The sequence below is a fragment of the Martes martes genome (assembly GCF_963455335.1).
Source record: "Martes martes genome assembly, chromosome: 8".
Classification (NCBI taxonomy): Eukaryota; Metazoa; Chordata; class Mammalia; order Carnivora; family Mustelidae; genus Martes; species Martes martes.
In genome coordinates this window covers 47,099,888-47,113,581 of record NC_137895.1, presented here as the reverse complement: position 1 = coordinate 47,113,581, position 13,694 = coordinate 47,099,888, and the positions used below count along the sequence as shown (strand labels likewise).

The 13,694-nt window shown below is 37.3% G+C and overlaps 1 protein-coding gene across 3 annotated transcripts in view; it reads left to right on the top strand.

Moving 5' to 3' along the window:
* The window catches only part of RAB3IP (RAB3A interacting protein), a 44,369-nt gene extending 40,883 nt beyond the window's left edge, over nucleotides 1-3,486 (top strand). For all 3 annotated transcript variants that reach the window (XM_080810540.1, XM_080810539.1, XM_080810541.1), the window contains exons 9-11: nucleotides 370-469; nucleotides 557-626; nucleotides 3,120-3,486. In XM_080810540.1, coding sequence (XP_080666666.1) covers nucleotides 370-469; nucleotides 557-626; nucleotides 3,120-3,202 — 253 coding nt within the window. In that variant the 3' untranslated portion in view covers nucleotides 3,203-3,486. The remainder of the gene's footprint in view (nucleotides 1-369; nucleotides 470-556; nucleotides 627-3,119) is intronic.
* The last annotated feature ends 10,208 nt before the right edge of the window (nucleotides 3,487-13,694 follow it).

Below are 13,694 nucleotides of genomic sequence, written 5' to 3'. Positions count from 1 at the left end.
GTCTGGTGTGTACTAGCACCTGCTTGGTGCCTGGCATTTAAAGTTGAATAAAGTCTCTGCCCTCTAGAGTCTTAACAGCCTCATTCCAGCCAGAAAGCCATCATACGAAATCTGAGAGTCTGTAGTGTGTGCAAATAGAAAGGATGGTATTTCTGAGGATAGTGCACCCTTAGGTAACTATTGAGAGTCAGTACTTTTGGGAGGTGGCTTACTCCTTTGTATTTCTGAGGCCTGTGTGCATCCAGAATAGTGCCGGCTGCAGACTGGGTCTCAGATGTTTGTTGTCTTAGTGAACATGAAACTTCTATGGAAGATAGGAGCAAAATGCTTTCAACTTTAAAAAACTAAAATTTTGTCATTGTTTTACAGAAAATGTGCTCTAACTGGCCAGAGTAAGTCCTGTAAACACAGAATTAAATTAGGGGACTCAAGCAACTATTACTATATTTCTCCTTTTTGCAGATACAGGGTAAGTAACTGAACCATGAATTTTAATTAAGCCCACTTTGATATGAGATGTTTGACTGTTTATGACTTTTTTTTCCTTTTGACCTAGATCACCTCTGTATGTAACTTTTTTACATACATTCGATATATTCAGCAGGGGCTTGTGAAACAGCAGGATGGTGAGTGTTCTTAATTGGTTATAAAATATTTACATAAATAAACCTTCAGTAAAAAGTATAGGACATAATAGTAATGCTCAAATAAACTTTATTATTGGTACATTCATATTGAATCTCTCATAGTTCTAATAAAATGGGTGGAGAATTTGGGAACTAATGTCTTTTAAAACATATTTAACTCTTAGAACTGCCCAATTTTACTCTGATAAGAGTTTTAAGCAGAATCTATTATAACTCTAAATAAACCATCTAAACCAGATGGCAAATGTGAGGGGAGTAAAAAGCTTATTGAAATTATGCCTAAGAAATAAAAGTAAGTAAGCTCTAGACATGGTCAGATTTATTTTAATTGGTGAAAACCATGGGAATCTAATGACAGTTTTTTCTGTATTTTGTACTTTCACATGTGAATTAACAAAGCAGTCATGAAGATAGTTCTGAATGGAATAAAGGTTACTATATGCTGAATCAGCCGAAACATATAGATGATATATCCAAGAGAGCCAGCCTCATGCAAGTGTTTTAATATTTTTAATTCAGTCTTTCATGATTACTGATGATTCTGTAGCCATGTGGCTTAAATGCCAGGCATGAAAATGCATAAGGCCCAGCAACTCCAAAGCAGTGTTTCTTTTCTTTCTTTTTTTTTTTTTTTTTAAAGATTTTATTTATTTATTTGACAGAGAGAGACAGCGAGAGAGGGAATATAAGCAGGGGAAGTTGGAGAAGGAGAAGCAGGCCTCCTGCCTTCCTGCTGAGCAGGGAGCCTAATGCGGGACTCAATCCCAGGACCCCGGGATCATGACCCGAGCCCAAGGCAGACACCTAATGACTGAGCCACCCAGGTGCCCCCAAAGCAGTGTTTCTTGAGTACATGTGATTGTTTTAAAACAAATAGCAGATACTAAGCTAGGGATAAGTCCGTAACCATTTTGTGTTTGAATTCAAGTTGTAGAAAATTTCCTATTCATATTTTTTTAGAGACTGAATATATTTTTATATTTAAAAACTAGAAGAAGCCTGCTGTCTTTCAGTCATGTAAACCAGTGAATCTTAATTCTGTGGAAAGGTTAGTCATGCTAATAAAAACTTAATTTAGCATTTCAAAGCTTTCGTATGAGAAGAATCATATTTATTTAGAATCCCATATAATTAGATTTTAATGCCTAAAAGAATGAGGGTGAAACCTCTCATTCATGTTGAATTTCAAAAGGCTGAGTAGCATAAAGTAGTGTTTAAAGTGTGCAATACTTTCTATGACTTTAATAAAATTGAAATATTTTTTAATACCTGTTGGTGGTTAATAGGATTTAAGCCACAGAACAGATGATTTATGTTAAGTTAAATCGTCAAGTGTGTTTTTTCTCCTTGTTAAAGTAAGTTTTGTAGGGAAGATAAAAGGTAATTTCCTTTGTGAAAATAGGGAGAAATTGCCATGAGTAGTAGTGGGGGTATAATGGTGATAAAAGTGGCCTCTTCTCTGGTTTCTCTCACTCTTCCAGGTCACGGTACTTGGTACATATATAATGTGTAGATTTGTAGCATTTAAATTAAATATTACTAATTTTAAAATACATGTGTTATCTGTGCCTTGTGTCAGACAGGATTTAGGGCAGCTAAATCTAATGCAGAGTTTCTCAAGCTTGGTACTACTAACATTTTGAGGTGAATAAGTCTTTGTTGTGGAGGTGGGGGCTATCTTGTACATTGTAGAATGTTTCCCATCATTGCTGAGCTTTACTCTCTAGATGCCAGTAATGAAAAATGTATACAGACATTTTGTCAGAGGTACCCTTGAGGACAAAATCTCCACTTCTTGAAAACCACTGATCTAAATCAATCTCTAATCTGATGGTATGTCAGAGGAAGACTTTTTGTCTGAAATATAAAGCCAACTTTTTTTCTCATTTACAGAGAGGGCTTGACAAAGTAGGGAGAATTGAAATCTACAGTTAGTCTCTACATTTATTTTTATTTGTAATTTGAGCCATATACAAAACCTTTCTCTGTTATTTCTCAAAAAGAATGTTACTGAGTTCTCTGGACTGCCTTTTGTTTTCCTCTTTTTCCTGTTTTACTCTGTGTTGGTGTTAATAAACAGTGGAATGGCCAAGATGTCGCAGACTAAAGTAAGAACATCTCTACATTAGAATAATTGAGGACTGGGTATAATTCCTTATAGTGGCAACATGATTTCCATTTGTTCAGGGCACTGAAACATCTACCGTCTGTCAGACTAAAGTGGTCATTGACACATCTAACAAATAGTTGTAGCAAAACTGGTGAAAATTGCTCATTTATTGATAAAACTGGGATGCTCACAAATTTGTGAAAAAATTTGTATGAATTAGTAGTAATATGGCAAGGCATTAGGTATGTCATTAGGAAATGCCCTGTTAGCATTTCAACTAATGTTAAATTTTCAGTGAAACAGCTAAGAGGTAATTAAGATGTTATTTTATAATTTACATGTCTCCTTTTCTATTTGTATAGTTGATCAGATGTTTTGGGAAGTTATGCAGTTGAGAAAAGAGATGTCATTGGCAAAGCTGGGATATTTCAAAGAGGAACTCTGATGCTCTGCCTGGGACCATGCATGAACCTCCCTGAACACCTGGAAAATGGCTGCATATTTTTATGGTTACTTGATATTTATTTCCAAGGAGTGGGCCCAAGACTTTTTCCCTCTTTTACAGATTACACTAAGAAGTACTGTGATTTCTTTTAAATTGACCTATGCTGTGTCTGCTTACTCTTTAGTTGAACATACTATAAAGAATTACAGGTGTACTAGTGATTGTAATTTATAGTTGCAAAAAAAAGCGCTAAATAAATAAAGAAATACATCAATGTTAGATTGAATATGTTTTTGCTTTCTCTTCTAGCTCTGACATGGCATGTAGGGTAAGCTGAATGCATTGAATTCTAGCTTTCAAACTGCATAGCAGCCTATGAGTGGCGAGGAAGAAGGCTAAGTGGACAGAATTAGCTCTGTCCCCCCACAAGAATGGGTTTATTTCTATCTGTTTTGTAGATTGGGCTTCAAAGAAGGATTTTATTTAAAGAAGGCAAAAAGAAGAAATCAGCACCTACCCTCTCCATCTAGAGAATGCTACTGTTAGTATTTCTGAAGAAGAGTCTTCCAGCTTTCAATATTTTCTACCTACATATGCATATTTCTGAAACAAAAAGACTTTCTTCTTTAACTTAAATATTTTTTCTACATGTCTTTAATCACTACATGGTTTTGACTGTAGGATGTTAATATACTTTGTTTTGAAATGAGCTTAAATTTTTTTTTTCATATCATAGTGCTGTGATGAATTTCCTTATGCATACTTCTTTGCACATTGTTGGGTTGTTTCCTTCACATAGACTTGCCTAGAAGTAAAATTGTTGGGTCAAGCTATATGTGTATTTTAAAATATTTGATCTGCTTTGCCAGATTGCCCTCTACAGAAGTTGAACAAATTTATTTTTTATAGCAGCATTTTATGAGAGACCTAGTTTTCTGAAGATGGCATTGTTTTCAATCCTATCCTCAAAGATTTGGTCAACCTTACCTGTAGAAGATTCAATCACCAGGATGGGTAGGAGTCTACAGATAAAAGGATATTTGAGAATGGTATGGGGTGGTAGAAACCATCACTACCATGCCAAACTGAGGAATCTGAAATTGAACATGAAAAGAACTTTGAAACTAGAATTTTATGTCCTGATAACTAGTTATTCATATGTGAGGGCATAATAAACATGTTCTCAGACCTTCAAAACTTCAGAAAATTTTCCATACAAAGATGCAAATTAAAAACACTTTTGGAGAAAGTACCTAAGTGTGAATAGAAACAAATCCAAAAGAGGCTACAAGAGATTTGGGGAAAAAGAGATACTTAAGGAGTTTGTTGATGACTTTAAAAGAATAAAAGATAAGGGGTAATAAAGTATATAACAACCTAGAATTAAAATTCTTTACAATGTCAACACAATGGCAATGGGAGGAGACCATAGATTGTGTGGATAAAGTTCCAGTCATGTTAGATGGAAGAGAGAGATACCAATTAATTGTGAAGGACCAAAGGAAAAAAGACCAAGTAGAGAAATGAGTAGTGTGATATGGAATAATATATTTATACCTAAAGCATAAGGACATGGAAAGGTTAAAATACAAATAAAACTACACTGTAACACATTTTCTGAAAAACAAATGGATAGAAACACTCAAATACAGAGAATAAACTGGTGATTGCTAGAGAGGAGAGGGGTGGGCATCAGACAAAATAGATGAGGGGAATTAAGAGGTACAAACTTATAGTTGTGAAATAAGTTACAGGGATCAAAAGTATAGCATAGAGAATATAGTCGATATTAAAACTTTGGTGACAGTGACCATACTTAAGGTGAGCATTGCATAATACATGGAATTATTGAATTACTGTTTGTACATCTGAAACTAATATGTCACCATACTTTGATTTAAAAAGAGAAAGTAGTGCTTCAAGGGAAATTTTGTAGCTTTAAATCTTTTTTTTTTTTTTTTTTTTTTTTTACTTAAATTCAATTTGCCAACATAGAGTATACATCATTAGTTTCAGATGTAGTGTTCAGTGATTTATCAGGTGGTGGGCATTAAGGAGGGCATGTGATATGGTGAGCACCGGGTGTGATATGCAGCTTTAAATCATATATTTTTTAAGTGAACTGTGTTCAATTAAGTTACAGAAGGACAAGATAAAAGTAAAGGAAAGAGATAAGAACAGAAATAGAAAGCAAGGATGCAATAGAGGATCAGCAAAGCTGTGTGTTGACTGAAAAGACGAACAAAATGGACAAAAATTTCTGTCAAGTTACCACGGAGAAAAAGAGAAACTATACAAATAACCCATACAAGAAGTGAAAAGTGTATGTCATTATAGATACTGCAGGTACTAAACATGAGTATTATGAACATCCCAATATATTTGAAAATTTAAGCAAAAGGGTAAAATTCCTAGAAATATTGTATATTGATTAAAAAGAAATCAAAGCCTGAGCAGTACTATTACTATTCAAGGAGAGGCATAGTTAAAAATCTCACAAATAAAACTCTAGGTGTAGACAACTTTAACAAACTTTAAAGAGTGAGCTATTCTAATCTTACATCTATTCTGGAGAATAGAATTACTATGTTTCATACATCAAAAACCAGTATAACCTTGATAGCAAAAGCAGATTGGGACAGTCTGTACAGGTAAAAGAAAGGAAGATTATAGGTCCATTTTGTCATGGGTAGAAATGCAAAAGCAAACAACATGACACACTGACCAAGTGACATTTATCCCAGGAATGCAAAGGTATATTAGAGGGGCATCTGACTGGCCCAGTCAGTAGAACATGGTGATTCTTGATCTCCAGGTCATGAGTTTGAGTCCCACAGTGGATGTAGAGATTACTTGAACTTTTTTTTTAATGGTATATTAGAAAATGTATAAATCTAATTCACACTTACAGAATAAAAGTGAACACTGAAAAAATTAAAAAGAATAAAAGTGAAAAACCATCCAATCAATAGATGCAGAAAAACATTCCATAATTTTTTCAGCTTGATAAAGGATATCTTTAAAAATCTTATAGTAAGCACGATCCTAAGGTGGGAAATGTTAGAAGCATTTTCTTTAAAATCAGCAATGGAACAAAGATGACTACTGTACTCACTCATATTCAAAATTGTACTGTAAGTGTTAGTGCAGCAAGATGAGGAAAATATACAGTGGTTGGGAAGGAAAAAATAAAAATTATGCTATGATTGTCTACATAGAAAAGTCTCCCATCAAATTATTAGACATAATTGGAGAGTTTAGTAAGGTGGGTAAATACAGGATTGATATGTATTTGTGAATTGTACATATATGCAGCCACAGTTAGACAATAAGTTTTTTTTTTAAAGATTTTATTTATTTATTTGACAGCGAGAGAGATCGCAAGTAGGCAGAGAGGCAGGCGGGGGGGGGGGGGGAAGCAGGCTCCCCGCTGAGCAGAGAGCCCGATGCGGGGCTCCATCCCAGGACCCTGGGATCATGACCTGAGCTGAAGGCAGGGGCTTAATCCACTGAGCCACCCAGGCGCCCCAGAAAATAAGATTTTTTAAAAGACACCAGACAACTGCAAAAAGAATTCTGAAGTACCTAGGTAAGAAATCTAACCAAAGATGTGCCAGGTCTGTGGAGGAAAAGTTACAAAACTTAATTTTAAAAAAAAAACATTGAAAAGGACTAGAGTGATCTATGTTCATGAGTAGAAGGACAATATTTTTTAAGAAAATGAATGTGTAGATTTAATGCATCTCCAAACTAAATCCCAAAATTTCCACTGTAATTGACAAACTGATCAAAATTTGTGTGGCAGAGTCAAGAATGAAGAATGACCAAGACACTTCTGAAGTACAAGAAAGGAGGAAGAATTCATCCTACTAGAAGGACATTTTATGAGGCGGAAGTATTTAAGAAAGTGGGACACGGAGCAGAAATAGAGAAAATGGCCAATGGATAGAATAGAGAGCTCCAAAGTAGACCCACATGTATTTGTAAATTTCGTATTGACTGAGAAGACATGGTAGATCAATGATAGGACTTATAATTAAATGGAGCTGGCAAAAAGACAAAGGAATGTATGAAATTGGATCTTTTCCTTACACCATATAAAAAAACTGTTTTAAATGTCCTGAAACTGTAGAACTTCTGATGTAGAAAATAGAGTTGAAATTATAGGTGAAATATATTTTGAAAATACAGTTGGATACCTTCCTGATCTTCTAAGAACTTTTTTTTTTTTTAAAGATTTTATTTGTTTATTTGACAGAGAGGTCACAAGTAGGCAGAGAGGCAGGCAGAGAGGGGGGAAGCAGGCTCCCTGCTGAGCAGAGAGCCCATGCAGGGCTTCATCCCAGGACTCTGGGATCATGACCTGAGCCGAAGGCAGAGGCTTAACCACTGAGCTACCCAGGCGCCCCTTCTAAGAACTTTTTAAACTGAAAGCAAAAGAAACTATAAAAGATGACCATGAAAGAAAGTTGTGCTATGTTACAAATTGTTAATTTAGAACTTTTGTTCATCAAAAGGCATGTTAAAGCCAAACTACAAGCTATGAGAAGATACTTCCAAAACTCATAACCAAGAATAGATAAGTATCAAGAATATATACAGAAATTCCACATATCAAAAAGAAAAAAAAATTAGAAAACAGGAGATGGCTGGAACAGATCCTCCACAGAGTTGGAATTCCTGTGGGCTAATAAACTATTAAATGGTCTTCATTTACTAACAGGGAAAGCAAATCAAAACCACAGTGACAGGTTTAAATTCAACTGGCAAAAATTAAGCCCAATGAAGTCAAATATTGGAGAGAATTTCAATAGGATTACTCATTAATTGCTGGCGAAAGTGCCAAATGGTACACCTACTGTGAAAAACAATTCATTTGAAAAGTTGAACATTCCCCATGGCCCACCAGCTCAGCTTGTAGGCATATACTCAAGAGAAGGACTTGTACAAAGTGCCCTGGAATGCATCTATAAGAATGTTTTGGAAAAAATCCAAATGTCCATCTAACAGGAGAGTAAAGTGTTGTGCGCTCACATAAGGGACTATCACGTGGCAGGCAAAATGAATGAACATCAGCTACATGCAATGCAGCAACTTAATATAACACAGATTGGAAAAGCAAAATTGCTCAGAAGACTGTATGACAATACTTTACCCATAAAGTTCAAAAACCCAAACTGAAGAATTGTATAAGCATGTATATATATAGAACAAAACTATTTTTTAAAAACCCAAATAGTGATAAACCCAAAGTTTGGGATAGGGTTACCTCTGGTATGGAGGAGGAAAAGGGAGAGAAGTGGGAAGAACAAATGTAAGAGTAAGTCATTGTTGCTGTTCTAGTCCCTGGGTTGGATGTTGGGTTCACTTGTCATGAAGAGTACATATATGGGTGAGGACAGTTGTGCACAGACCATTGGTGGTGTGTTATGAACCAGTGCTCCTGCATTCTAGAACAAAAAACAGGACCTGCTGATGAATTGGATTTGGGGAGAGGAAAGGAGAGAAGTAGGGTCCGAATCCTAGGCTTTTGGCTTAAGCTTTTATTGCATTTATTGAGATGGGGAAATCTGGGATAGGTTCAAATTATGTATGCATGGAATAGAGACAAGAACTCAGTGTTTGATGCTTAAGTTTTAGAGGCCCATTAAGCATCAAGATGGGGATATTAAGTAGATATTGATATACAAGTTCAAATTCAACGATTAGGTCAGGCTAGGTGATGTGTTTGGGAGTAGTTTAGCTGTGGGATCAGATAGGAGTTTAGGGATACTTTGGAGATGGAGAAGTATGGCACTGGGAAAGAAAAAGCCTGCAAAGAAGGCTGACTACAGAGGAGCTAGCAAAAATGGCGAGGCAAAGGAGATGGAATAATTAGTGTGCTGATGAGTCTTGGCTCAGGAGAGGATTTCTGGACAGAATTTAATTGCCTAGACTACCAATTCTAGAAAAGAAGAAAAGACTTTTTGATGAATTTCTATAAATAGTTTCAGAGCGGAGGAGAGAGCCTGGCCTAATGGAGAGAAGTTGGATTAGGACTTGCTCAGGAGAACTGCATTCTCCAGGGATGGTTCCCAAAACTGATCAGTTAGGCAGGTCACCACTCCTCTTTGGCCTCTTCAGTGAAGGGTAAATCAAGTGTCCTCTGTCGTCTCTCCCAGATCTAGAACAATCCACAACCTTTGACTCAGCATTTATACTGGAAGAACAAAGGTTCGGTTCCTGAACATTGGGTTTCGGCCCTTGAGTGGCAACCACCCACCTACCCACTCAGCACCACCGCCATGTGAATTCTGTGTGTTTTCATTTTGTGCAGCTAGAGTCTTACATGAGTCTGCTTTTATTAGAAACTTTGTTTTTAAAAGTTTTCTTTGTTGTGTTTTTCCCTCAGTAATTTTGACTCAATGTTTAAGACAGAGAGGTCAAAGCAGTATGAATTTATATTTGCATCTAACTTTTGTGTTAGAAAAATAGTTCATTTTTCCCCCCATGGAATGTAGTACAATTACCATTCATCAGACAACTAAGTTTCTTATCTTTGATATAGACAAACAAGGGCCCAGTAGTGTCTGTTAATTTTTGTGCAGAACTTCTTGACAATTCCTCCTCATTGTTCACATGTATCTGGGTCTTGTGTGTGCCAGGTGCTGCTGTAGGTGCAGGAGATAGAGCAGTGAGCAAGACAGGTGAGGTCTGTTCTCGCGGAGCTCTCCGTTCTGTGAGAAATGGGCAAGAAGACTAATATTAAAAGGTAAGTGCTCTAGAGATACTTAAAATGGGGTAATGGGCTAGAAGGGGAATGGAGGAGTACTCCAGATCGGGGGGGGGGGGCAGGGAAGGCCACCTCAGGAGGTCACATTTTCAAGCTGGGCTCTGACCAGACCCAGGCTTATAAAGGGAGGCAAGCAGCAAGAGAACCCAACACTGGCGTATAGCCCCTAAGGGAGAAACGAACTTGACATATTTGAAAAACAGCAAAAAGTCTGAGTGTATGGTTGGTGTCAGGGAGGTAGATAAGAGAAAACTGGAGAGGGAGGCATAGGGTCAGACAACGAAGGTCTTAGTAAGCAGCAGTGGGGAATTTGAGGTTTTCTGTGACAGCTTTGGTCACAACTCTAGCTGGCTCTTTCTTAGCTCAGCTTTTAAATACTGGAATCCCTAGAGTTTTGCCCTGGGCCCCCTTCTTGTTATCTAAATATTCTTTAGATCATCTCATCTGGGCCCCTAGCTTTGAAAATCAAGTACCATTTGCATCTAACTCTCCCATTTCCAACCCTGACACCCCTTCTCTAGCTTCTCTTGTATCCATTTGCCCATTGGCCCCTCCACTTAGACTTCTAATGGGCATCTCAAACCCAACATTGACACTTAGCCCAGTTGCTTACACAATAGTCTAGGGCTTATTCTTGTTTCTGTCACCACCACCTCCAATCCAGTCCATCAGCAAGTCACACCAACTCTGCAAAACATACCTTGAATCTGTCCACTTCCCTCCATGTCCACTACTACCACTCATCCAAGCCAGCATCTTTTAAAAACTAAAATTTAAAAAGTTACAATACCACAAATTACCAAAGCTGCTGAAATACAGAGAAGAATAAAACCCTAACAGCAGCTCAGCTTTTACCTACTTATTTTTGGAGTTCTCTAGGAAACATCATTACCCAAACATCTAAACCACAGCTACATTAGACTATGACTCAAGAGATGTATCTCTACCAAATCTGTGCAAAATGGGGATACCCAATAGAATTAGGAGATCCTAGAGATGTAAAGACCACAATCAAGGACATATGGGTGGTATTTGTTATTCTCTGAGAGGGAGAAACCTTAAACCCCCATTGCCACCAGCTGGATTGTGCCTTCAGATGTGTGTTCTGGACTCACCAATTAATACAGATATATTTTCCAGCCCTTCCTTCCCAACAACTTTCTTCGACATTCTCTTTACCTTCCTCAAACCATGTTGGTTGTTATCGGTTAGCCTCTCACTTGGAGGTTGCACACCGCCATATCGCAGGCAGAATCATATTTCCACGTATGTGCTGTTTGTCCTTGATGATGTTTTGGTTTATTTTTACATTCGATTTGTTTCTGAACAATTAGTTGCATCCTTTAAAAATGAGATTTAAAATTAGTTGCAACGTTTAAAAATGAGATTTAAAATTAAAATCTGCATTTCTAGCTTCGCTTTTTAAAATTGGCCACTTTGACAACACTGAATCCACATCCTTGGAGGAAGCTGAGGGGTTCTACCTGTTGGGGGGCTCCCCACTTTAGCAGGGCTTATAGCCTCTGTTTGCTCTATGCCCCACCACCCCTGTCTTCCTGACCCCAAGACTAAAGGGTCACTTGTCAGTTATCAATATGCTTATGTGGTTGGTTTTTGCTTATGTGGACCCATTGCACTCACCTGCCTGGCCTGGTAAGTATTTGAGCTTGGGATCCTATTCTAACTTTGTTTCTCAGCCCATCACCTGGAATCTGATTTCTTTGCCTTTTTTGTTTCTGCTCACTCACTACTTTGCTGCTGAGACTGAGGTGTCTGGGTGAATCATTGGCTGGATCCTCTGTCATCATTTGGCAGTGAATACAGCGTGACAACTTATTTCCAACGGCCTCCAGAAAACGTGGCTGGGAACTTCTCTTGGGAGTCTAGATTTAGCCCTGGCCACACATCTTCGGCATCCTAATTCATATTGCACCTAAGGGCATCTACTTAAAAGTATCATTTGGCCTCTTCCTTGCTCTGCACATCCCATCTGTAGCCAATTTTGGATTCGATACCGTCTTTGGGCTTTAATACGGGTCCAACTTTGTTACTGCCCTAACCAACACTTTCCAACACAGCTATCTTTCAAGTTAGATTTAATTACATCATGCATGACCACTGCCTAAATAGAAATCATGGACAGAGAGTATATATTTGTATGGAATCCGATGTCGCCCAGCATTCAAAATCTACCCAAATCCTTCTTCAACTTATCTGCCACCTTTTCTCTCCGCGAAGCACACGCCGCCCCAGCTCTTCTGTATCCATGCGCCGTTGTTTGCATCTCCTCCAGTTTCAGCTCTTAGTGACACCCTCTAGATTAAATAAATCTCTGCTTCCTCTGTTCTCATGAGATGTTTTCACCAGGCCTTATCAGCATCTCCTTGAGTTAGAGTGACTTGTGTTTCTCGCATGCTCCACATTTAAACCTGGGGAGGGCTGGGACTATTATTTACTCATCTTTTTCCTTCCTGTACCCAGCAGAGAGTTCAACACAAGTTGAACTGAGAGGGGGGAAAAAAAACAACGTAGAAAATTCATTTCTTTAAGCAACTTGATGACTTGTCCTTGAAGCTCTGGGGCCCAATATAACCTTCAAAATAAGATTTTAAGCCTCTCACTTTTTTCCCCCCAATATAGAATTACCTTGCTTGTTTTTGAGGAACAGTTTATATGTGTGAAGTTTTAAAATACTTACTAGGAAACATACCACATCATCTATACTAATTCTTAACAATAATGAAGCAACCAGACAAACCCAGAATGTGGGACATTCTGTAAGACAATGGGCCTGGATTGTTAAAAAAGTGTCAATGTCATAAAAAGCCAAACAACTAAAAATGACAATATCTCTATATCTCTATCTCTAAAAGACATAACCAAAGGCAATGCATGAACATTTATTAGGTCCTTGATCAGAAAACAAAAAGTCATAAAAGATGTTTTGGGGGCAGTGGGATTAATACTTACAAGATATTAGTATTAAATTTATTGCATTTCTTGGGTATAATGATACTGTGATTATGTGGGGGAAATGTCCTCATTTGTTAATATACAGAATTATTTCTGGTGAAATGTCAAGGTGTCAGCAACTTATTTTCAGATGGCCTAGCCAAAAATGTATATAGCAAGAGGGAAAAAGCAAAAGTGGAAAAATATTAGTAATTAGTAAAGCTGGATGAAGAATGAGTGGGTATTTATTTCATGGTACTATCCTTGCAGCTTTTCTATAGATTAAAAATGTTTTCAAGATAACAAGTTGGGGAAAAAGAGAAAAGGAAGGGACTAAAAGACAATTTAGTTTCCTAATTGTATTCTTAGGCTACTGTTAAGTAAATGAATAGCTGAGCGGGAAAGCAGAACTTTTATATTTAGGAGTGAAACCAGCTAATAATAGTGAACCATATGTACTCCACTGTGAGAGTTACTGAATCAAATACCATTTTGTTGCCCATTAGAGGGGCTTCTCATATGTTACACTTTCAAAGAAAATAAAATCTGGAGGAGATAGACTAGGTGTGTATGAAAGGAATGTAAGTTTCCACTGTGGTTAAATTTGGAAATACTTCACAAATCCTAACGTTTCATTAGCACAAGACTGTTTAAATTATCTGCTATTCAAGGTATCTAAAAAAGTGATTACATTGATGTGCCCCCTTTCTCTAGGTAAAAAAACCACACAAACTCTGTATATTTGCCTGGTTATGGCTAAATTGATCT